Source organism: Meriones unguiculatus, chromosome 18 (assembly GCF_030254825.1).
Source record: "Meriones unguiculatus strain TT.TT164.6M chromosome 18, Bangor_MerUng_6.1, whole genome shotgun sequence".
Lineage (NCBI taxonomy): Eukaryota > Metazoa > Chordata > Mammalia > Rodentia > Muridae > Meriones > Meriones unguiculatus.
Genome location: NC_083365.1, coordinates 56,192,526 through 56,217,350, shown reverse-complemented (window position 1 = coordinate 56,217,350; position 24,825 = coordinate 56,192,526). Strand labels below are relative to the sequence as shown.

The 24,825-nt window shown below is 40.4% G+C and overlaps 1 protein-coding gene across 2 annotated transcripts in view; it reads left to right on the top strand.

Annotated features, from left to right (window-relative positions):
* The window catches only part of Cdh20 (cadherin 20), a 251,995-nt gene that overhangs the window by 182,035 nt on the left and 45,135 nt on the right, over window positions 1-24,825 (top strand). For both annotated transcript variants that reach the window (XM_021654245.2, XM_060371554.1), the window contains exons 3-6: window positions 9,180-9,474; window positions 10,033-10,152; window positions 11,932-12,099; window positions 18,695-18,882. In XM_021654245.2, coding sequence (XP_021509920.1) covers window positions 9,180-9,474; window positions 10,033-10,152; window positions 11,932-12,099; window positions 18,695-18,882 — 771 coding nt within the window. The remainder of the gene's footprint in view (window positions 1-9,179; window positions 9,475-10,032; window positions 10,153-11,931; window positions 12,100-18,694; window positions 18,883-24,825) is intronic.

Here is a 24,825-nt window from a genome sequence, read left to right as displayed (position 1 = left end):
TTTTAAGATCTAGGGGCCCAACTGTTTTATATCTCATAAGAAACTCTTTTTCTTTCAAATCTCCCCTTTCCCAATCCTTCCTGCCTCAGCATTGCCAGCACTTTGTTCGAAAACCAAAGTCTGGCTGGAGAGGTAGGTAAAGTGTCTGCCATGCAGGTGTAAAGGCCTTAAGTACAATCCCCAGAACCCATGTAAAATCCAGGTAAGTGGAGAACATCTGTAGCCACAGTGCCCCTACAGCCAGATAAGGAGAGAAAGGAGACTTCTTGAAATTGTATGAGACATGGGCAACGACAAAGAAGAGTCTTTGTCTCAAACAAAACGTAAAGCGGAGGTTTCCCTCTGATCCCAGCACACCAGGCCCTGCTATATGCATGCCCACATTAGCACACATGTGCATAGGCACACATACACACAAACAACATCACACATTCAAATGCAAGCACACACATACCAAAATAAAATCACTACTTTCTTTTCTCTTTCTCAACACTCTGCATTCTCACTACCTAAAATATTATTGGTCTTGTACCAACAGAATTCTCTCTCCAGTCTGTACTTCCAGCATCATCTTTCACTTGAATAAATACCTACCTAGCTTCCCAACCTGTACATTCAGCATATTTTTCACATGACCATTGTAGAAAAGGCAACCAAACTGTATCACCACCCAACTTAGGTCTGTTCGTATTTTTGCATTGAAGTGAAAGGAGGCCCTCCACGCACTCCCCTGTAGCCTCCCGTGTCCCTCCCCAAGTCCACTGATCGAGGAGGTCCTCATGATCTTCCATCTGACCCTATCCTATCAGGTCTCATCAGGACTGGCTACAATTTTTTTCCTCTGTGGCCTGGTAAGGCTGCTCCCTCATCAGGGGGAAGTGTTCAAAGAACCAGCCAGGAGTTCATGTCAGAGATAGTCCCTGTTCCCATTACTAGGCAACCTACTTGGAGACTGAGCTGCCATGGGCTCCATCTGTGCAGGAGTTCTAGGGGTTCTAGGTTATCTCTATGCATGGACCTTGGTTGTAGTATCAATCTCAGAAAACACCACTGTGCCCAGAAGTTTTGCTCTGTTGCTCTCCTTGTGGAGCTCCTGTCCCCTCCATGTCTTCCTAATCTCCCCTTTCTTTCATAAGATTCCTTGCACTTTGCCCAAAGTTTGTCTATGAGTCTCAGCAACTCTTCCAATACCTTGTTGGAAAAAGTCTTTCAACAATCCTCTGTGGTGGGTTCCTGTCCTGTTGCCTGTTTTCTCCATCTTCCGATGTCCATCCCGTTTTCCTTTCTGCATGAGGTTTGGTCATCTTACCCAGTGTCCTTCTCCTTGCTTAGCTTCTTTAAGTGTCTAGATTTTAGGATGTTTATCCTATATTGTATGTCTAATATCACTTATCAGTGAGTATACACCATGTGTGTCTTTTTGCTTCTGGGATAACTCACTCAGGATGATCTTTTCTAGTCCCCACCATTTGCCTGCAAATTTTATGATTTCCTTGTTTTTAATTGCTGAGTAGTATTTCATTGTGTAAATGTACTACAATTTCTGTATCCATTCCTCAGTTGAGGGACATTTAGCATGTTTTCAGATTCTGGCTATAACAAATAAAGCTGCTATGAACATGGTTGAGCAAATGTCCTTGTTGTATACTTGAGCATCTTTTGGATATATGCCTAGGAGTGGTATAGCTGGATCTTGAGGAAGCACTGTTCCTAATTGTCTGAGAAAATGCCAGATTGATTTCCAAAGTGGTTGTACAAGGTTACATTCCCACATCCTCTCCAGCATGTAATGTCATTTGAGTTTTTTATCTTAGCCATTCTGATGGGCATACGGTGAAATCTCAGGGTCATTTTGATTTGCATTTCCCTGATGACTAGGGATGTTGAGCATTTCTTTAAGTATTTCTCTGATATTTGATATTCCTCTATTGAGAGTTCTTTATTTACCTCTGTACCCCATTTTTAATTGGGTTGCTTGAATTTTTGCTGTTTAATTTCTTGAGTTCTTTATATATTCTAAATATTAGCTCTCTGTCAGATATAGGGTTGGTAAAGATCTTTTCCCAGTCTATAGGCTTTCATTTTGTTCTGAAGACAGCGTCCTTTGCTTTACAGAAGCTTTTCAGGTTCATTAGGTCCCATTTATCAATTGTTGGTCTTACAGCCTGTGCTGTTGTTGTTCTGTTCAGGAAGTTGTCTCCTGTGCCAATGAGGTCAAGGCTCTTTCCCACTTTTTCTTCTAAGAGTTTTAGTGTATCTGGTTTTATGTTGAGGTCTTTGATCCACTCAGACTTTAGTTTTGTGCTGGGTGATAAATAAAGATCTATTTTCATTTTTCTGCATGCAGACATCCAGTAAGACCAGTACCATTTGTTGAAGATGCTGTCTTTTTTCCATTGTATGGTTTTGGCTTCTTTATCAAAGATCGAGTATCCATAGGTGTGTGGATTTATTTCTGGGTCTTCTATTTGATTCCATTGACCTGTCATTCTGTTTCTATGCCAGTACCATGCAGTTTTTATTACTCTTGCTTTGGAGTACAGCCTGAGATCAGGGATGGAGATACCTCCAGATGACCTGTTATTGTACAGGATTGTTTTAGCAATTTTGGGTTTTTTGTTTTTCCGTATGAAATTTAGAATTGTTCTTTCAAGGTCTGTAAAGATTTTGTTTTGGTATTTTGGTGGAAACTGCATTGAATCTATAGATTGCTTTTGGCAGGATGGATGGCTCAATGTTGAAGAGCACTTGTCACTCTTCCGAGAGGATTCAAGTTCAGTTCCTAGTACCCAGACTAGCTGGCTCATAGTCATTGGCAAATACACCTCTAGGAGATCTGATGCCTGCTCAGGCACTGCTTGCACGTAATCCACATACTTACACTAAGGAACACACACACACACACACAGGTAAAATAACAAATGTTTTCAAAATTCTTTAACCGATGCTTATTTCACAGCACTGATCACAGCCTACAGTGCTTTTGAGGTATATTTTTAGTATTTGAAGCCTCTGACTAGATTAGAACCCCCACAAGGGCAAGAACATTGTTCTCATATCTCCAGAACTAAAATTGTCACTTGACACAAAAGGTCGTTAAAAAGTTGGTCTCATACTTGCTGAGATAAAGGTCAAGATGTGTCTTCTTCCAGCCTCTTCCCATCACTTAACATTCCTGCCAAATGTGTGCTCATGCTGCTGTCCTGACAGGTACATGCTAAGGCTACCTCTCTTAAGTGGCATTCAAATTCCCCCAAGTCTACCCTAACAACTACTTTCCATCATGAAAATTTCTTCAGTCTATTCAGAGATCTGAAAGCACCCAGCTTTTTTTGCTTGTTTGATTGATTGATTGATTGATTGACTGACTGACTGATTGAGAGGTTTGGCTTTGTAGCCTTAGCTATCCTGGACTCATTTTATAGACAGGCTCTCCTCAAGTTCACAGCAATCCACCTGCCTTGGCCTCCAGGAGGACACACAGCTTCTTGATAGATGCAAAACAATCCTTCAAGATAGATATTTGTGGTTATTACAAAAATACACTAATATAATAGTTAGTGGTAATTTTATATTATCTTACAACTTGTGGCTGTCTTCCTTCTTTCAACAAATAGTAACGGGGTGCCACTTCCCAGTCCTGTCTCTATCATCTCCCAGACCCAGAACAAAAGTGTCCAACACAATGGTCCAGAACGAAGGTGTTAGCTCTATTGTAGTGGACCACCCTGTCCTTCCAGTCACACACACAGGAAGCAGACAATGATAGCAATGCTATGAGTGAATGTAACCTGGCCTTGGGGGAAGGGGCTCTGTCCACAAGCCAGGTTACACTAGTGGTACGTAAAAGACCGTAGCCATCACTCTAGCCCCACAGCTGTGGGTTTTCTTTCCCATTGCTCATAAAATAGCTATCCAGTGACTTGAAATTTAGCCAAGACAACACCCAGACAAGTACAATGGTATCCAGAACCTAAAGACTTGCTTCCTGGATTCCTCACTGATGTTGAGAAGTATGTAAATGTGTAACAACCTCTAAGTGTAAGCATGTTCAACTCAGCTCACAGAACACCTGCATGCCTCCGCAGTCACCAGTCCTAGTCAGCACACTGGGGTTTACCCAGAACTGGAGTGTCACTCCACACATAAGAGACCTAGATATTCACTTCTCCAAGGGAAACCGTCCATCTTTCATTCACTTTACACTAGAGACAGTCAGCTTGTCACCTAAAGTCCTGGGAAATGTCCGTATAGAGAGCCTGCTGCAGTGTTTGCCTATTTCAGCAAGGTATATGACAAGAATGATCAGCTTTCATTGGCCTGACCTTATAAAACCCACACCAGGCTCTCCAAGAACAGGGAATCATTGAGTTAATGTTAGAATATACTGGACACATGCGAAGAGGTGTATACAGGGCTCTGCCTGGGCATAGACCTCTAGGCACAGTCTTGCATGGACTAGGGATTACAAGACCACTATCTAACCACAATTATAAGCACTTACTGCCTTTCCAGAACTGGGCTCTGAAAAATGTCACTGCAAAAGGTGTGAAAACCACCTGTTCCAAAAATCTTGAATCACCTAAAAAGAATTTTCTTTCTTAGAATATACATGTACTTCCCAGCATTCATTCCTTTTTTGGCTAATATCTTAAGGACTAAATTTATGAGGTAGAAGAGTTAGCTGTCCATTGATCTGTCTAGAAGATATCTAGGGAAAAGATGTCTTCCCAGAATGTACTTATATGCTGTTGCTGGAGTTCATTTAGTGTTAGCTGGAATAAATATGAATAAAGGTAAAACAATTTAATGACACCATTAACTTTCCAGGAACCCCAAAGAACTTTTCGTGTCCTCTTTTGCAATTTTTACAACCAAATGGGTGTCCTATGGCTCACCAACCCAATGGTCCATGTACATTTCTCTGTTGACTTTAAGCTCCTTAAAGTGTTCTTTACCTCCGTGGTCACATGTCCAAGCTCTTCTGTGATGGCACTGGGACTCTTAGAGCTCTGATTTCTCCTTTCCCCACTGTGTTGCACCAAAAGGAGGGCAGGATGCTAGAGAGAGATGAAACTTGTTCCCTTATTTTACCATCGCTTGGTCTAGTCCAGAGGCACTTTCAAGCTCTCATCCTTATAAGGCTACATCTGGATACCAACCCAACCTAAAGTAACTCTGTATCTCATGAGAGGTAGGGGAGGGCTCTTCCAAGTTGCTGATACCTTACCCAGGTAGTATTCTCCTCTAGGAGTACTCTCCTCTTACCTTTCAGGTCCAACATCAAGAGATACCTTCCACATCATGTAGATTCTGAAAGCCCTTACCACGCCTTTAACCTGTTTCCCCTGCCAGAAGACCTCTGGCTAGTTCCCAGAATCACTTAGATCTGATAACCAAATTTCCCTTCTCTTTCACTGCTATTAAAATAACCAATCAGTAAAGGACTTGTTTCCTGGCAGGATCCTGGAGACATACAATCACCTTCCTCAGAAATCAGTTCTGTGCAAGCCCGGTTCATAGCTGATATGCTTCCTGTTCATGAAAGGCCCTTCCTGCTTCACTGGAGGAGCCCTTCTTCCCTCCCTCTGATTTATTTTGCAATGATGAAGAACCTTGACTAAAAGAAATCAGAGGAGGGAAGGTTTATTTCATATCACACTTCCTGGCAGCAATCCTTCACTGTGGTAAGTCAAGGCAGAACCTTAAGGAAGAGACAAGGAATTAATCATGAAGGAATGTTGTTTGCTAGCTTGCTCTCCAGCTCAAGTTCAGCCATTTTCCTGAAATATCCCAGGCCCACAACCACCAAGGGATGGTCCCACAAGCAGTAGGCTGGCATCCTACATGAGTCAGCAATCAAGAAAATGCCCCCAGAGACAGATGACCCAACAGACATCTGATGAAGCCAATTCTTCAACTGAGGTCTCCTTTTCTCAAATGTGTCAAGTTGACCACAAAACTTACCAGGACACCTTGAAAACCTGTAGACCCACTCAGAAGCAACCTAAAAGATACTAACCTTTAAAGAGAAGGTAACATAAGATTCCTCCAATAACTTTAGCCTGAGCCTGAGGCCCGGGCACAGACCACAATGATTGCAAAGCCCTTACCTCCAGAGAATTCACAGTCTGCAAAGGTTCCTCAGAATCTTCTCACACAGACGGAAGCAACAGAAGGAGTGTGAGCTTCAGTGCTGATGCCATTTGACTGCAGACAGCCTCACTAACCTCAGGAAAGAGGGCTGTCCCTCAGCACTGCTAGCTTTGGTCTCTGCTGTTTATTAAGCCTTCTCCAAAAGCAGGAGGCTCACACTTGGCCTGAGACGGTATCAAGTGTGCTTAGTGTTTCAGGCTCTATGTCGATGATCATGACTTATCATACCTTAACCCGTTTTATTGCAAGTCAAATGCCACATGCCTTAAAGTTGTATATGTAAATACGCATATGTACAGATTTTTTTCTCTCAAAATTTAAAAAATTCCTGAATTTTTTATCTTTCTTCTTCCTATCCCATTTTTTGTTGGAGCACACATTTCCAAAGGGAATGGATTTTCATTTGTTTGTGCCCAGTTCCAAACTAAATGTCCTTTACTCCTACACAAGAAGTGCCTGGCTTTTTTCCCCTTGCTTTTTAAACTGCATAAATAGATTTTAGTGATAATAGTGTATATGGAATAAAAAGCATAAGGACATTATAGTCTAGATTATATACTTTTTAGCAGAAAGAAATCCAAAGTTATTTTTATTTGATTTTAGTCTCTTATTTCCCTTTCTGTAGATAAGACACAGCTTGGTTCCCCAGGCAGCATGGCTTGGGCAGGAATAAGACTGAGATTAGCTCAAACCAGTCCCGACCTCTGAAGCCATCCCTGCCTGAGAAGGCTGGAAATGCACTTTCAGGTGTTCCATGAGTGTTCCTACACATTAACCCTCAGAGGAGCAGGGCCAGAGGCCCCCTCCCCCAATGTTGCAGGGACCCTGGCCATTGGGCTCTGCAAAACAATGTCTCTAGCTCAACTTTACTCCTGGAGGCTTGAAGGAGAGCTGGCTATGTTTATTTTTCTTTTTATAATTTATTCATTTTATATTGCATTGTAGCCCCTCCCTCTTTTTCTCCCTGTCCACCCTGCCTCCCTCTTCTCCCCTGCCTTTTTTCCCTAGTCCACTGAAAGGGGGATTTCTCCTCCCCTGCCACCTGACACTTGGTTATCAAGTCTCATCAGTCTGCCTGGATATCTTCCTCTGTGACCTCGCAAGGCCACATCGTCAGGGAGAAGTGATCAAAGAGCAGGCAACTGAGTTCACTGATGCACCAACCAAGAACCATCCATGGAGAGGACCTACGCCCCCCTGCTCAGATGTAGCCAATCGGCACCTCAGTCTCCATGTTGGTTCCTGAGTAAGGGGAGCGGGGGCCGCCTCTGTCAAGAGCTATGTTAATGCCAGTTCTTTCTGCAGATAGGCCATCGCCATAATTAGTCCCATTTATAGCTTTCCTACTATAGGAAGGACATAGCTCTGTACTTTGCATACATTAATCCCTAATGATCCCAGCAACCTTTGGAAATAAGCATTGATGCTATTCTCCATTTATAATATCAGAAAAATTAAAGGTTGTAGACAGGGTATTTACAGTGTCAAGGACACCCAGTTGATAACTGACAATGACCATATTCAGGTCAGATATGTGGAGCTTGCAGCATTAAGCCTAGCACTTGTCTGTTTAATGACTTAATCAGTGAACTTTGCTACTGAAGTACGTAGTGCTGGAAATATGGACAGCAACAGTTAGCAGTGCTAACTTAACTTGACACTTTTGCTGATTCCTTTGAAAGAGACCTAATGGATAAAACAAAATCCCAGCATTCTTACACACACTCACATTACATACAATCATCCAGACCGACATGTTTCTAGGCTGAGATAAAAATGGTGCTCCTAGACATACAAGGAAAAAAATCATTACAAAAGTGCATAAGAAGATGGGGAGATCGCCCATTGGTTAAGAACAGCAGCTGCTCTTCTAGAAAACTCTGATTTGATTACTAGCACACACGTGGTGTCTCACAACCACCTGTATATCCAGTTCCAGGAGCTCTGAGGCTCTTGTCTGGTCTTTGCAGGCACCAGGTGCATACATGGCTCAGGAACACGCGCATAGGCAAAACATCCATACACATAAAAGTAAAATAAGAGGATTTTTTTTAAAGGTCTGAGAAAAAGTAATTGAACAAACAGAGAAACATGTCCCTAACTAAACCATCCACATATAGATTTTAGTGAATGAATGAAATTCAATAATGAGTCTTACCAAAAAGACATATACTGTTGTAAAACACGTATGCACACAATCAGCATTTAAAGCTCACTTGACACCTGAAACATAAGCAAATGTAGTCTTGCAAAGGAAACTAGGAAGCTGTAGGTCTCAGAACTGGAAGCCTTGCAGGAGTCCAAGAAAGTCACATATTACTTCCTATATATAAGACCTTTGCCCTTAAATTTTTTAAGTTATAATTATTTAGTGTGTGTGTGCGCATGTGTGTGTATGTGTTTACATGTATGAGCACATGTACAGAAGTCAGAGGACAAATTTTAGTACTCAGTTCTCTTCCTGGGAATCAAACACAAATCATCCATGAACTGTCATAAAGTTTATGACATTCCAGAAATTAACCTATACCAATTTTTTTGGTTGGTTTGGTTTGGTTTTTAAAGACAGGTTTTCTCTGTTTAGCCCTGGTTTGCGTAAAACTCTGAAGACCAGTTGGACTCAGTTTCAGAGATCTGCCTGCCTCTGTCTCTAGAGTGCCTGGATTAAAGTCATGGGCCACCACTTATTTTTAACTTTAAGATATTTAGACTTGTTTGTTGTCTTTTGTTTTTTCCTTGAATGAAAAGACAAGTTTTCTGCTTATAAACTGGCTATTTCTATACATGTCTTCTATGTTTCTCAAGGATAGTTGTTTTAAAATATTAAGATCAAGATACTGAATATGACATAGAAAAACTTTCTGTGTTACCCTTTACCCATCACATCAAAGCACAGTAGTTCACTGAAGTGGAAAGTACATCCCTATGTAAAGGGAGGTCTTAAGTCTGTACCAAAATGAAAATCAATTTATTTCCAACACCTGTGAATATAAATAATGACATTTCAGTGCTTTTGTCCCCAGCTTCACTCAGACATGGACAGAGGAGATGGATCCATCAAATACATTCTTTCAGGAGAAGGAGCAGGCATCGTGTTTACAATTGACGACACCACTGGAGACATTCATGCCATTCAGAGGCTTGACAGAGAGGAAAGAGCCCAATACACTTTGAGGGCTCAAGCCCTAGACAGGCGGACGGGCCGACCAATGGAGCCAGAGTCAGAGTTCATTATCAAAATCCAAGATATCAATGACAACGAGCCCAAGTTCCTGGATGGGCCTTATGTTGCCACTGTGCCAGAAATGTCACCAGTAGGTAAGGTGGTGATGAGCGAATTTCTCACAAATAGTATATGCACTGCAGAAGATATTACTGTGTACATATTGAGGAGAAAATGTGCAGAAATCATAAAAATGAAACCAAATGACTACGAACTCCTTCAGCAGGTAGAAAGCTATGTAAATATCAGAAGCAGCCACATTAAGTAATAATAAATCTTCCAGTTCTGATTTCTTAAGAATAAATTATAAGATAGATGGCTGATAGATTGTATTAGATTAGAATAGATTGGAATAGATTAGATTAGATTAGATTAGATTATTTAGGGTAGATATTATCTGAAACCAATGAACAAAGTAGTCCACATAAAAAAGCAGTAAAAGCGGTGTTGCTTTTACTGGTTACTAAGAATTTAAACACAAATGACTATCATCCCCAATGAGTAATAAGATAGGACTTATGGAGGCTTGATCTAGAAAGGAAACTCCCCAGAGAAGCAAGCACCAGCTGCAGTGTTTTAAGGCTGTCCATGCAGGATTATACCAGCTCTTTTTAATTGTGCTTGAACAGATTTTTCCCACATCTCTTCCTCAGGTACCTCTGTTATCCAAGTGACAGCCACAGATGCTGATGACCCAACATATGGCAACAGTGCCCGGGTAGTGTACAGTATTCTCCAGGGCCAGCCGTATTTTTCTGTGGACTCCAGAACAGGTATATAGTACATAAGTCAAGTCAGAGGTGTTTGCTCGTTCAATAATCCTGTATTTCCTACTTGAGACAGACTCTTCTTTTCAAGGACTCTCCAGGGAGTGTATTCCACATAGAAGATTGTTGCAGTCTTTAGCATTAGGAGAGCACACTGTAGCTGCCAGGCAGTGAGACAGTGTGAGTGGGTTGCTGAAAGATGCCAAAGCCTGTCAACAGAGAATGTCATCCCACTGCCTTCCAAAACTCACAGATATAATTATTTACCACAGTCCTCTTTACCTCAGGAAGACCAAAGAAAAGTGACACATTCACCTGGGTATGCTCTAAAGCTAGAATCACAGACTCTGAAGCCAGATAAGACCCTTCTTAGCAATCATTCTACCCATAAAGCATCAGGAGTCATTCAAGATGAGGAAACTGGGAAGTTGAATACTAGCCATGATCCTGTGGTTACCAGCATAGCCTTAATGTTTTCTCTGCTGAGCCAACCTCTGCTAAACAGAACCCAAGCCCAGAGTGAATGGCTGCTGGGCAGGTGGGTTTTGATGAGACTGTCAATAGCACATGAATACAGCCCCTAAAAAGGCAGCACCTGGTCGGGGGTCACTATAACAAGGGAATATGGCAAAGAGAAATGAACTGATAGCAGCAGCATGCAGAAAAGGAGAGACCAGTGGAGCTTGGAGACTTCACTTGTTTCAAGCATCCTTTCACTACAGGATCTATATGTTTTAGTCCACCAATGGAGTCCACTTTAGTGTCTGTATTGGGCATAATAACTACTGTATCATTACTGTCTTCCATTTGTGCCAGGATTTCTCCTTCACCAAGAACTTTTATAAGCATTAGCACTTTAGCCTCCCAAGTAAAGTGTATTGGAAGTATTATTACTCCCACATTACACATTACAGGGAGAACAGACCTAAGAAGAGGAACTCAAGCAAAGAAACAACCACAGAGGTAAAATCAATAGTGAACAGTCAATGTGACTTCTTTATTGAAAGAGAAAAGAAATACATCTCTATTATTACTAACCTGATGTTTTCCCCTAGAAGTCCTCAAGGTAGCTAGGCATTCAGAAGATGCTATCATAAATGTAGAAAGTGAAAGAGTGTAAATTAGTGGGAGGAAAGAAAAAATTACAGTTACAGTCATCTATAAAGTCTTTTGTGTCCCTCCCTGCTCAAGGAACTCAATAAAGCAGAAAAGTAAGCAGAAGAAAATAAAACAGTGAACACAAACAAAAAGTAAATCAAACAAACAAAAAATAAAAACAACCCAGTCGAAGTTCACTCCTACTTCCAGGCAGAGGGAAGACAGGGCGATCACACCAGGAGCCAGTAGCTAAACAGTCATTCACACTATAAGGCTGAAGGCAGGAAAAAACTGAAAGAGCATTATCTAAAACCACAGGTTTGTAGACACACAAAACTTTGTCTTCTGGACTCAAGGCCCAGGTATTCTTAGGTAAAGTCAGAACAGTCTACAATCACCATAGACTGCAATTCCTGGAGTCCTTAAGAAATCTGTTGCTGCCACCTGCTGTTCTTCTTCAGTAACATTGCCAAGGATGCCAGCCTCTGGGCCCTTCCTGCTGGGGATGTCTATTTCTTGGCCTTTTATTTCGTACAGTGTCTTTCTGAAGCTGCGGTTTTAACTTCATCTAACAAAAATGGGCGATCTGCTTATTTCGATGTTAGGTATTTACAGCAGGTGAGGAAGACAAATCCTTGGAAAAGTAGCTTTGCAGTTTCCCTTTTTCAAACAATTTCTATCCTGCAGGTGTAATCAGAACAGCACTCATGAACATGGACAGAGAAGCCAAAGAATACTACGAAGTGATTATCCAAGCCAAGGATATGGGAGGGCAGCTTGGAGGGTTAGCTGGGACCACCACAGTCAACATCACCCTCTCAGACGTCAATGATAATCCACCCCGCTTTCCCCAAAGTAAGTAGCAATCAGTCTATTTCTCCGCTAGAGGGAGACACCCTTTGCTGGGGTTCAACTATAAGGTCAGTTTGTGTTCAGAGTGATTCTTCTGGCCTTCAGCTTCCCATGGCCCTTGGAGGGTTTTGTTTGGTTTTTTGTTTGCTTGTTTTTACCTGATGGCCATACTTACACACCTGCACAAAATGAAATGCTAAGGATAAGATTTATCACCAAGCAGCATTTCAAAACAAATACTAAGACTCATAACCAAACCTTTGGCAGAAGGGGAGTTAGTATGACCTGGAAAGGATAGGAGCCCCACAAGGACCAAATATATCTGAGCACAGGGGTTTTTTCTGAAATTGTTTCTCCAACCAAGGACCATGTATGGATATAACATAGATCCTTTGCTCGGACGAAGCACGTGGTAGCTCAATAACCACTTGGTTTCCCATAGTAAGGGGAACAGGGACTATCTCTGACAGGAACTCAATGGCAGGCTCTTTGGCCTCCCCACCCCCCAAGGGAGGAACAGTCCTGCTAGGCCACAGAGGAGGACTTTGCAGCCAACCCTGAAGATACCTGATAAAACAGGGCCAGATGAAAGGGGAGGAGGTCCTCCCCAATCCGTGGACTTGGAAAAGGGCAGGAAGAAGATGAGGGAGGGAGGGTGGGATTGGGAAGGGAAAGAGGGAGCGGGATAGAGGTGGGAATCAGAGTTAATAAAATGTAACTAATAATAATAAACAATAAGAAAAAAAAGATTTATCAGGTAGAATTAAACTTTCATGGACCACAACTCATTAAAATGCATAATGTCTGTTTTGAAGCTCTAACTTTCCATCAAGAGCTCATTTTTCAAGAAGAGGATTTTTTTCATGGGAATAAGTTAAGTTCAGAAAACATTTCCTGAAACAACCAGAGCTATAGCTGAACACACCACTATCTGACCACATTAACCAAGCAATATGCAAGTCGGTTCCAAGGACCACATTTAAGGACACCAGGCATGAAGAACACAAAATACTAGACCTGCCACTCGAAGCCAAAAACCACCTGAGGAGCACACACTCTTATTCACAAAGTAAAAGTCAATTACGAGGGTTTGATGTGCCATTTGGAGGCTCATAAATGGTTCAAGTTAAGTAGGTTCTTCATTGACTGATCCTATACAGCTTGGAAAAACTAAAATGTCATGAAACAGCTTGTGAAATGCACATGAGTTGGCTTCTTGTTCTCAACAAATGAGAATTAATGAAGGCTTCACAGGGTAATAAGACTTAAACAGAAGATTAAAGAATAGAAAGGATTTGCACCGGCTGAAAGAAAACATGCCAGGATGAAGAAGCGACATTCATTACAGCACTATCAATTTGAGATAGCATCTAGGCATGCAATATATCAGAGGTCATCTGAGTGGAAAGTTAAATGCAAGAAGCATATGTATATAGATATACATATATAGATATACATATATATGTATATACATATCTACATATAAATACATATGTATATACATATGTATATGTATAGATATGTATATATGTGTATAGACATATCTACATATAAATACATGTGTATACATATGTATACACACTATATACATATAGTGTGTGTGTGTGTGTGTGTGTGTGTGTAGCAAATATAAAAAAAAAAAAAAAGAAAGATCGACTCCTGGCAAGGGGAACCATGGCTGAGGGTGGAGTCAAAGATGGCTACATTTATTTTTTAATCTGGGTGGCAGAGAGAAAGGCTGTACTGTTGACAGAATAAAGGATGCATAAAGAAACTAGTGTCAAGCAGGGAGGAAGACAAATTCAAATTTGAATATGAAGTGACAGCAAAACAATCAGGTAGAATGTTCTTAAGGAATGTGGAAAAACAGAACTAGCCCAGGAAAGATGATGTGACCTTGAAAAGTGAATGCCTGAAGGGAGAAAACTGAAGAAGTCAAAACAGCAGATAAAACTTCAGGTTGAACACTTATCCAGGAACAGGGAAAACAAAGACAAAAACAAAACTGGAGCTGAAGGGAAAGCTCAATCAGTCGAGTGCTTGCTTCACAAGATGAGGACTCCAGTTCAAGGCCCAGAATCACATGTCAGGATTGCTGTGATATCAGACAGAAGTAGACCCCCGGATTTCCTTGGTCAGCCTAGCTACCCTACTTCACAAGTTCTAGGCCAGTGAGAAACTCTGTCCCCAAGTAAGGTGAAAGATACCTAAAGAACAACATATACAGTTTACTTCTGACTTCTACATACAAGTACCAATACACACACACATACACACTCACACACGTACACACACACACACACCTAAACTATAAACAGAATGAATTCAGACTATTAGCTTAATAGCTTGCACTTTGAATCAGCTAGACCAAATGACTCTTTTATTTCATTTATGTAAATAAAGAGAACTCACATAGTCACGTGCAATTGGTATGCACAAAGTCCCACAGCCATTCATGAAAGAAAAGATGGCAGAATAACAGGCAACCAGTTTACAAATGATGCAAATGAGTAAGTTACTAAGTTGACTAGCCCACCAATCAGGATGCAGTGCATCAAAGATGCAGTTTGTGAACTGCCATATGGAATGATGAGTGCAGCTTTGCCTATCCTGTGACTTCCATTATAGTTCAAAAATTAATCATCTTGTGCATACCATATGAACATATATGATTCTTGGATATTTTTAATTATTGGACTTTTCAGATTTGACACGAAACAGCTTTGTGGTCGTGGAAACAGAAGAGCCAGGTTTTTTTATTATTAATTACACTTTATTCATTTTGTATCCCCCCCATAAGCCCCTCCCTTTTCCCCTCCCGATTCCACCCTCCCTCCCCTTTCTGCATGCATGCTCCTCTCCAAGTCCACTGATAGGGGAGGTTCTCCTCTCCTTCTTTCTGATCTTAGTCTATCAGTTCTCATCAAAAGTGGCTCCATTGTCCTCTTCTGTGGCCTGGTATGGCTGCTCCCCCGTCGGGGGGAAATGATCAAAGAGTAGGCCAATCAGATTATGTCAGAGGCAGTCCCTCTTCCCATTACTATGGAACCCACTTGGACACTGAACTGCCATGGGCTACATCTGTGCAGGGGTTCTAGGTTATCTCCATGAATAGTCCTTGGTTAGAGTATGAGTCTCTGGGAAGTTCCCTGTGTTCTGTTGCTCTCCTTGAGGAGTTCCTGTCCTCTCCAGCTCTTACTATTTCCCACTTCTTACATAAAATTCCATTCACTCTGCCTGACAGTTGGCCATCAGGCTCAGCATCTGCTTTGATAGTCTGCAGGACAGAGGTTTTCAGAGGCCCTCTGTGGCAGGTTCATAGTTTGTTTCCTGTTTTCTTCTTCTGGCTTTCAGAGGCCCTCTGTAGCAGGTTCCTAGGTTGTTTCCTGTTTTCCTCTTCTTCTGATGTCCATCCTCTTTGCCTTTCAGGATGGGGATTGAGCGGTTTAGTTAGGGTCCTCTCTCTTGCTTAGTTTCTTTAGATGCACAGATTTTAGTGGGTTTGTCCTATGTTGTATGTGTATATAAGTGAGTATATACCGTGTGTGTCTTTTTGCTTCTGGGACAACTCACTCAGGATGATCCTTTCCAGGTCCCACCATTTACCTGCAAATTTCATGATTTCCTTATTTTTCATTGCTGAGTAATATTCCATTGTATAGATGTACCACAATTTTTATTTATTTATTTTTTATTTTGTTTATACATTTGTTTATTACAATTTATTCACTTTGTATCCCCACTGAAGCCCCCTCTCTTATCTCTTCACAATCCCACCCACAATCCCTCTTCCTCCCTATGCCCTTTCCCTAGTCCCCTAATAAGGGAGGACCTCCTCCCCTTCCATCTGACCCTCGTTTATCAGGTCTCATCAGAGCTGGCTGAATCATCTTCCTCTGTGGCCTAGCAAGGCTGCACCTACCAGTGGGAGGTGATCAGAGAGCCAGCCACTGAGTTCATGTCAGAGACAGTCCCTGTTCCCATTACTAAGACACCCACTTGGAAACTGAGCAGCCAATGGTCTTCCTATGAACAGGGGGTCTAGGTCCTCACGATGCATGGCCCTTGGTTGGAATATTGGTCTCTGCAGGCTCCCCTGGGCCCAGATATTTTGGCTCTGTTGTTCTCCTGATGGAGTTCCTGTCCCCTCCAGGTCTTTCTATCTCCCTCTTCTTCCATAAGGATTCCAGCACTCTGCCCAAAGTTTGACTAGGAGTCTCCGTATTTCCTTTGATACCCTCGTGGTAGTCTTTTAGAAGTCCACTGTGAAAGGCTCCTGCTTTTTCCTTGTCTTCTCCTACTTCCAATGTCTCTCCTGTTTGCTCTTCTGAATGGGGATTGAGCATCTTCCCTAGGGTCCTCCTTGTTGTTTATGCCCCGCCATTCAATAAGGACATTTGCTCACCCCTGTTTGTAGCAGCTCTGTTCGTAAGAGCCAGAATCTAGAAACAACCTAGATGTCCCTCGACAGAGGAATGGATACAAAAAGTGTGGTACATTTACACTATGGAAATACTACTCAGCAGTTAAAAACAAGGAAATCATGAAATCTACAGGGAAATGGTGAGAACTAGAAAAGATCATCCTGAGTGAGGTAACCCAGAAGCAGAAAGACACAAATGATATATACTCACTTATAAGTGGATATTAGCCATAGAATATAGGATAAACATACTAAAATATATAGCCCTGAAGAAACTAAAGAACAAGGTTTTTACAAGCTCAAAATACAGGGATCTGGACACTTGCAGATAAGTGATATGTCCCTCCACACATAGCAACTTCTCTAGAACATTGTACAACACGGTGAGGACTGGGACTTTAGTCTTGTTAATATCATTCTAGCACATGCACTTAGAGTAGCCTCTGCTTCAAATTTAGTAATAATAAAGAACTTAGGATGAAATGGAGTATGGAATATATTTCACAGAAGATGAAATGAAACCATATGAAATAATTTAAATTTATGTTTCTAAACATTCACATTGTTTCCACCAAAATAGAGTATCTTTGCACTTTTCAAAAATATTACTTTAACACATCACCATTTATTTGTGAATGCTAAATTTGAATAACTCCATTATTCTTTAACCCTATCTTGGATTAAATGCTTCTGCTCTATTATTCTTCTAATTGCTTATTGGAGAGATTTCATTTAGTTTCTTTTTCACAAGTATTACTATGACTAGCTGTGGATGTTGACAAAATGGCACACCTACTCTTTTATATTGAGCAAGCTTAATCACCTTTAGCTGAACCCGATACAAAAGAATATCATGATCTCAAGATTATTTTTAATACAGTGCATCATATGTAGAAATTATAACTGTTTAAACACATAGCATAGTTTTCGTTCTATGGAGAAGATTATAGATGCATGTTTTTCCTAAAGGAGAAAAAAGGTAACCCATTGATAAGTTTGCATGGCACAGTGGAGATTCTCAGGCTCGTATTTATAAGGAACAAGCGTTATTCCTTTGGAAGGTGGAGTACCTTTCTATGGAAGGTCAGCCTTCCATAATCTTTGTCAGACATCAGTTCCTGTACTTTAGGATTCTTAGAGTTTACAATGCATGATGCATAGCAAGAGAGGCTACAGAGATGGTTCAACAGTGAAGAGTGCTTACTGCTCTTGCAGAAGACCCAGGTTCATTTCCCAACACCCACATCAAACAACTCACAACCCACAAAACCTGCAACTCCAGTTCCAGGGGGTCTGATGTCTTCTGTCCTCTGCAGAAATCTGCATGCATGTGATACACATAAATTCATGCAGTCATACAACCCATTACACAAAATTATTAATTAATTAATTAAAAATAAGAGACCACACTCGTATTAAAATTTTGTTAGATTTTGTTATTTAATAAGCAAGCCTGTGATTGATAAAATAAGGATGTCAGAGATGAGCTCTGAAAGAGTAAGTTAGCAAATATACAATTTCACAGAGATGAAAGTAAACTAAAAAATAAAATTAAATATGAGTCAGAGCATCAACTGAAAAAGAAAGGCATTCCCAATGCCGAATGTCTATGTTTGGGTTTTTGGTTTTGGAACTAGAACAAAAAGGCCCCTACAGAGGCATCCAAAGGCCTCAGCTACAAAAACATGTTGATAGACAATGCATGAAGCTCAAGGGGCTTTCTCTTAAACTGCTTTCCTCTTTGCATTAATGACCTCCATCTAATCTGGGCCAGTGGCCAGAGATGGGACCTCAGCACACAGGCAATGTTCTGAAGGGATATTAGAGCATTTCAAATTTGACAGACAGAATAAATATGTTCTTTGTGATCACAGCCTTCCCAGGAAAAACATGACATTGGCACTTATTCCTGTCCCTATGGCACAGTAAAGACGAGGAAGCAAGGGTTTCTCATCACTACGAAGGAAGAAGAGTGGTTCCACCTTATCTTCTCACGTGTGTTACTCTTAGGCTCGGAGTAAAGTATTTTGACTCTCAGTGAAATTTTAAACTATAAAACTTTAACTTATGAACCATAAACAACATTTGGCATGGCATGCCTGATTTAACTTGAAAACAAGGTGTATTTGTTAGTGGCAGATTATCACGAATGCATGTTCCTACTTTTCTTCACAGAACATTATCAGATGAGTGTGCTAGAATCTGCTCCAATTAGCTCTACTGTGGGGAGAGTGTTTGCCAAGGACTTGGATGAAGGAATCAATGCAGAGATGAAGTACACCATTGTGGATGGAGACGGTGCAGAGGCTTTTGATATTAATACAGACCCAAATTTCCAAGTTGGCATCATAACTGTAAAGAAGGTAACCCAATTTATTTATTTATTTATTTATTATTTATTTATTTATTCCTTTTCTTTCCTTCTTTTTTTTAATTAGTTAATTTTTTTATAAATTATTCACTTTACATCCCATCGTAGCCCCATCCCTCATCTCCTCTTGGTCCCACCCTCCCTACCTCTTTCCCCTAGCACCCTTCCCCTAGTCTTCAGAAAGCAGGAACCCTCCTTCCCCTACCATCTGACAAAAATCAACAAGTCTCATCACGACTGCCTGTATCCTATTCCTGCCATGGGGAATTGATGAAAAAGCAGGCAACAGAGTCCATGTCAGAGACAACACCTGCTCCCCTTACTAGCAAACCCACATGGAGACTGAGATGCCTATGGGCTACATCTGTGCATGGGGTCTAGGTCCTCTCCATGCATGGTCCTTGGAGGGTGCATCAGTCTCCGCAGGCTCTCCTGGGCCCAGATTTGTTGGCTTTGTTGGTCTCCTTGTGGAGTTCCTGTCCCTTCAAGATACTTCCCCCCGACACACACACACACACACACACACACACACTTCCTTAAGACTCCCTGCACTCTGCCCAAAGAATGGTTGTGAGTCTCAGCATCTGCTTCCATCCCATGCTGGATGGAGTCTTTCAAAGGACATTTATGGTTTGCTCCCACCCTGTTCCCTCTCTTCAACTGCTCCTGGTGTCTATTTTATTTGCCCTTCTGAATGAGAATTAAGCATCCTCCCTATGGTTCTCCTTGTATTTAGCTTTTTTAGGTCTATGGATTTTAGTATGGTTTTCCTGTGTCATATGGCTAATATCTGCTTATAACTAAGTATATGCCATGCTTGTCTTTCTGGTTCTGGGATACCTCACACAGGATGATCTTTTCCCACCATTTGCCTGCAAATTTCATGATTTCCTTGTTTTTAATAGCTGTGTAATATTTCATTGTGTGAATGTACCACAATTTCTTTATCCATTCTTTGGTTGAGGGACATCTATGTTGTTTCCAGATTCTGGCTATTATGAATAAAGCTGCTATGAACGTAGTTGAGCAAATGTCCTTGTATGGTGGACCATCTCTCAGGTATATGCACAGGAGTAGTAAAGCTGGGTCCTGAGGTAGTGCTATTCCCAATTTTCCAAGAAAGTGTCAGATTGATTTCGAAAGTGGTTATACAAGTTTGTACTCTCACTATCAATGGAGGAGTGTTCCCCTTACTCCATGTCCTCTCTAGCATGTGCTTTCATTTGAGTTTTGATCTTAGCCTTTCTGATGGGTATAAGATGGAATCTCAGAGTCGTTTTCATTTACATTTCCCTGATGACTCAGGACATCGCACATTTCCTTAAGTGTTTCTCCATCATCCAATATTCCTCTGTTGAGAATTTTCTGTTTAGCTCTGTACCCCATTTTTAATAGGATTATTTTGTTTGTTAGTGTTTAATTTTTTGAGTTCTTTATATAGATTGGATTTTAGCCTTCTGTCAGATGTAGGATTGGTGAAGATCCTTTTCCAGTCTGTAGGCTCCAGTTTTTTTTTTCTGTTGACAGTGTACTTTGCTGTACAGAAGCTTTTCAGTTTCATGAGGTCCCATTTATTAATTGTTGATCTTAGAACCTGTGCTGTTGGTATTCTATTCAGGAAGTTGTTTCCTGTGCCAAAGAATTCAAGGCTTTTCACTTTTTCTTCTGGTAGATTTGACATGTCTGGTTTTATGTTGAGGTCTTTGATCCACTTGTACTTTCATTTTTTGTAAGGTGATAAATATGGATCTATTTTCATTTTTCTACATGTAGATGTCCAGTTAGGCCAGTTGTTCAAAACTCCAGGACCACTCTAACTATCCCAGGTGCGTGGCAAGAAAATGACCTTAAATCTATGCTTATGACAATGATATTGGAGGAAATGAAAAAAATCTGTAAAGAAATACAGGAAGATATACTCAAATAGACTGAGGCATTTAAAGAGACCTATAGAGGGGAAATAAATAAAACAATCAAAGAAATACAGGAAAACTATGACAATCAGATGAAGAAATAAATAAAAACAGTCTAAATTCTGAAGATGAAAATGGAAACAATAGAGAAAGCATAAACCAAAGAAATTCTGGAAAGAGAAAACTTAGAGAAGAAAAAAAGAAGTAAACATTGCCAACAGAATACACGAGATGGAGGAAAGAATCTCATGTATAGAAGATACAATGAAAAAGGTTGGGTGCCTCCATCAAAGAAAATGCAATTTCTTTTTGTAAATCATTTTCAATGGCTTTGAATGTGCCATGCTGGTGAAGGTTGGTTGTATATTAGGTTATGTTTTGTTTCAAGTCCTCTGATAAAATTTCTTCCCTAGACCAATGAGTGGATCAGCAGGTAAACTTAGTATTTTCCACCACAGCCTGACAACCTAGAACCAATGATGCTGGGAGAGAATCAGACAACAAAAGCTTTCCTCCTGACCTCCAGATTGCAACATGGCACGGGTGCACCTGAATTCAGACACATTATCACACACACACACACACACACACACACACACACACACAACACAGAGAGAGAGAGAAATTAAAAATAATTCTTCCTATTTAGCTTTAAAACACATCTTACTGCTTGGGCTTACGTGCAAAAATGCTGGCTAAGGCATTATTATATACAAAGGATTATTAAAAATATATTACAAATAAGCCACTTCTATTTAGCTGCTTAAAAACTGCTATAGCTGCATGCTCTAATGTTGTTAATGACTTAATCAATATTTGAATCCCACATCTTTACATCAGTTTTAACATAAATAGCAAAGCAAGCTATAATGTTATTATGAATAAATACATAACACACAGCACTTTTAACTTACTTCTTGAAGACTCATAAATGAAACTTGAAAAAATTTCATCAAACAAAAAAAACTTCTTTGTTCCATCATAAGGTATCATGTTTCCTAAAGATAAATGCTCATTCCTTATGTGCCATAAAGCACATATGGGTAAATTCAGTAAATAAAAGGCAAAATTTTTCTATTGAAAATTTTTATGTGTGCAACATATGAATGTACTTGTGTACATGTGTTTATACAAATACACATTTTTGCAGAAGCATATAGAGGAAAGAGCTTGACAAGAAAGCCTTGGAAATCATCCATCTTTGTCTCCTTAGCACTAGAATTATAGACTTGCACTTGTGCCTGGCATTTTTTCACTTTTTTAAAAAATTATTTATATATTTAGAAATTACAGTTTATTCACTTTGTATCCCAGCTATATAGCCCTCTCCCTCATTCCCTCCCAATCCCACCCTCTGTCCCTCATCTCCTCCCATGCCCCTCCCAAGTCCACAGAGTCCCTTTGACTCTGACTAATCAGGTCTCATCAAGACTGGCTGCATTGTTTTCCTCTGTGGCCTGGTAAGGCTGCTTCCCCATCAGGGCGAGGAAGAGGTGATCAAAGACCCAGCCACTGAGTTCATGTCAGAGACAGTCCCTGTTCCCATTATTAGGCAACCCACTTGGAGACTGAGCTGCCATGGGCTACATCTGTGCAGGGGTTCTAGGTTATCTCCATGCATGGTCCTTGGTTGGAGTATCAGTCTCAGAAAAGACCCCGGTGCCCAGCATGTTTTGATCTGCTGCTGTGCTTGGCTTTTAGGGGTGCTTGGGATCCAACTCAGGTCTTCATGCTTGTGTGGCAAGCTCTTTACTGGCTAAGCCATCTCCTAACCCTAATTAACTTTTTTTTAAATTACTGAACTTCTGTTTTAAGGAGCTAGGTCAGTGGATAAAGCATGAGGACCAGAGTACCTCAGAAGCCACTTAAAAAGTGGGCAGTTGTGGCAGCCTGTCTATAATCCCAGCACGGGATTTTTAAAAAGATACAGGGTCCTGGGGATCCAGGTTCAATGAGAGACCCTACCTCAATAACTATAGAAGTGAACAATCAAAGATACATGTCGTCAACTTTGGGGTACACACACGCATAAACATGTATACACACATGCATACATACTGCACAGACAAATAAATTGAATCTGATACCTTACAAATGAATATCTAATTTTAAAAATTAATTTAGAAAACATTGATTTGCCTCCACCTCACCCTGCCACTTGTCTGGGAACCTTACCCAAGCAGCTGCTCACACCTGGTGCCCATGGCAAGACTCCTCAATCCATTCCAGCACCTGCCCCAGGACCCAAGTAGCCATGCACATAGCCACTGGTATCTCTGTCCTACCACCTATCCAAAGACTTTTCCCAAGCAGCCGCACACTCATGTCATCTGTGGTAAGATCTGCTGGCCCTACCCTGCTGCTGTCTACTCAGAGACCTTATCCAAGATGCCCCATAGATGAGCTCTGGTAGTAAGCTTCCTCACCCTCACACCACCATCCATCTGCCTGGAACATTACCCAAACAGCCACTTGCATGGCTGATAGGACCCCAGCAACCCTGGTAGACACTAAACTATATCTTTATTCACAAATCAACACTAAGTGACCAGAGGACTGAACTTCAGAAACCTCATACCTGATCCAAAGCCAGCCAAGTGAGGATCACAGTAAAAATACAATACGGCAAGGAACAGACATATGCCAAATTCCTCCAACCAGAAATCTTCATGTCCAGCAAACAATGACCTTGAAACAGCACAAGATGCTAAGATTGACTTATGAATACTCCACATTTATATAATTAAAACACTACAATTTATTACTTTTGAAAGTCAATAATCTATGACAACTTAATAAGACTAAAAAATAATAGCAATTTATTACATGGAAAAGAATTAAAAGCATCTTCCTACTATATGTTTTGCTTCAACTACACAGTAACACACCACTAATAATCACTAGACAATGTCCAAAGTTTTGAATAATTATTGTTTCTTGAATTCAATAGTAACCCATTCAATAAATTAAGCAATAATAAGATGGGGCTTTTAGAATACTTAATACTTAAATTGAACTTTATTTTAAAACATTCTAAATAATAAACCATTAGTGCCTTATATAAAATTATTATTATTATGTAGGTGAAGTATAATTACAGGTATTCACTTATTAAAAAAACACATTTACTAATACCAGAACTTGAACAAACAGAAGTCTTTTTCTCATGTCCCTTATCTGAAAAAGACTAGACATTGCAAGCCAGAAACTTGTCTCTCAGTATCATTATCCAAACTCTATTTGTGTTCAATCAAAAAATACATCAATTTTTCTTAGATTCCTTTTCTGAACATATGAGCTGCCAGGAAATATAATTAAGAGTAAGGCCAATAAGTTGGGTAGATGGACTAGTCACAATAATAAATATTTTAAAAGCCATTGACTGTTCAATCCATATGTCTGGAACAGCTCCCAGATGTCTGACCCACACCCATCATCTTTCTTTGTCATTAATAGTGTCATATAAAATTGAAACAAAAGTTTTGCTTTTGATTTATTTCTCTTAGGTCTATTATTTGTCTAAAAAGTGCATACTTTTCAAAAAGAGAAAATTAGTTGATTTGAAAGAACTGGGTCTTCATACAACCACAGTGATTGCTACACAGGACCATGTGTAATCTTAGCGTTTAAGTAACCAGTCAATTGATTTTCAGTCTCCTAAATGCTTGAAATATGTAATTTTCAGAGTGTTCTTTGTTCTGTAGTTGCATGATATTGTGCCAGTTTCTAGTCGTCAACTTAGCTTCCATCTGCCAGAAACAATAAGTAGTTGTAGACAGCCCATTGTCCTCTTAGGCAGGGCACAAAACACACACAAAAAAAAATCCAATGCTTTTCTAATTCCGATAGCCAGGAATTACAATTCTCATAATTAACTTTATATGCCACTTAAAATTTCCCAACTGTACGTGATCCAATGCCTTATTTGTAATTATTTGAAGAGCTCTTAGAGACACAGTTGGACATATTTGCCTAGCCTGTATCAGATCAACTCCCTGCTGGTCTTTCAGAACCCTTCGGCC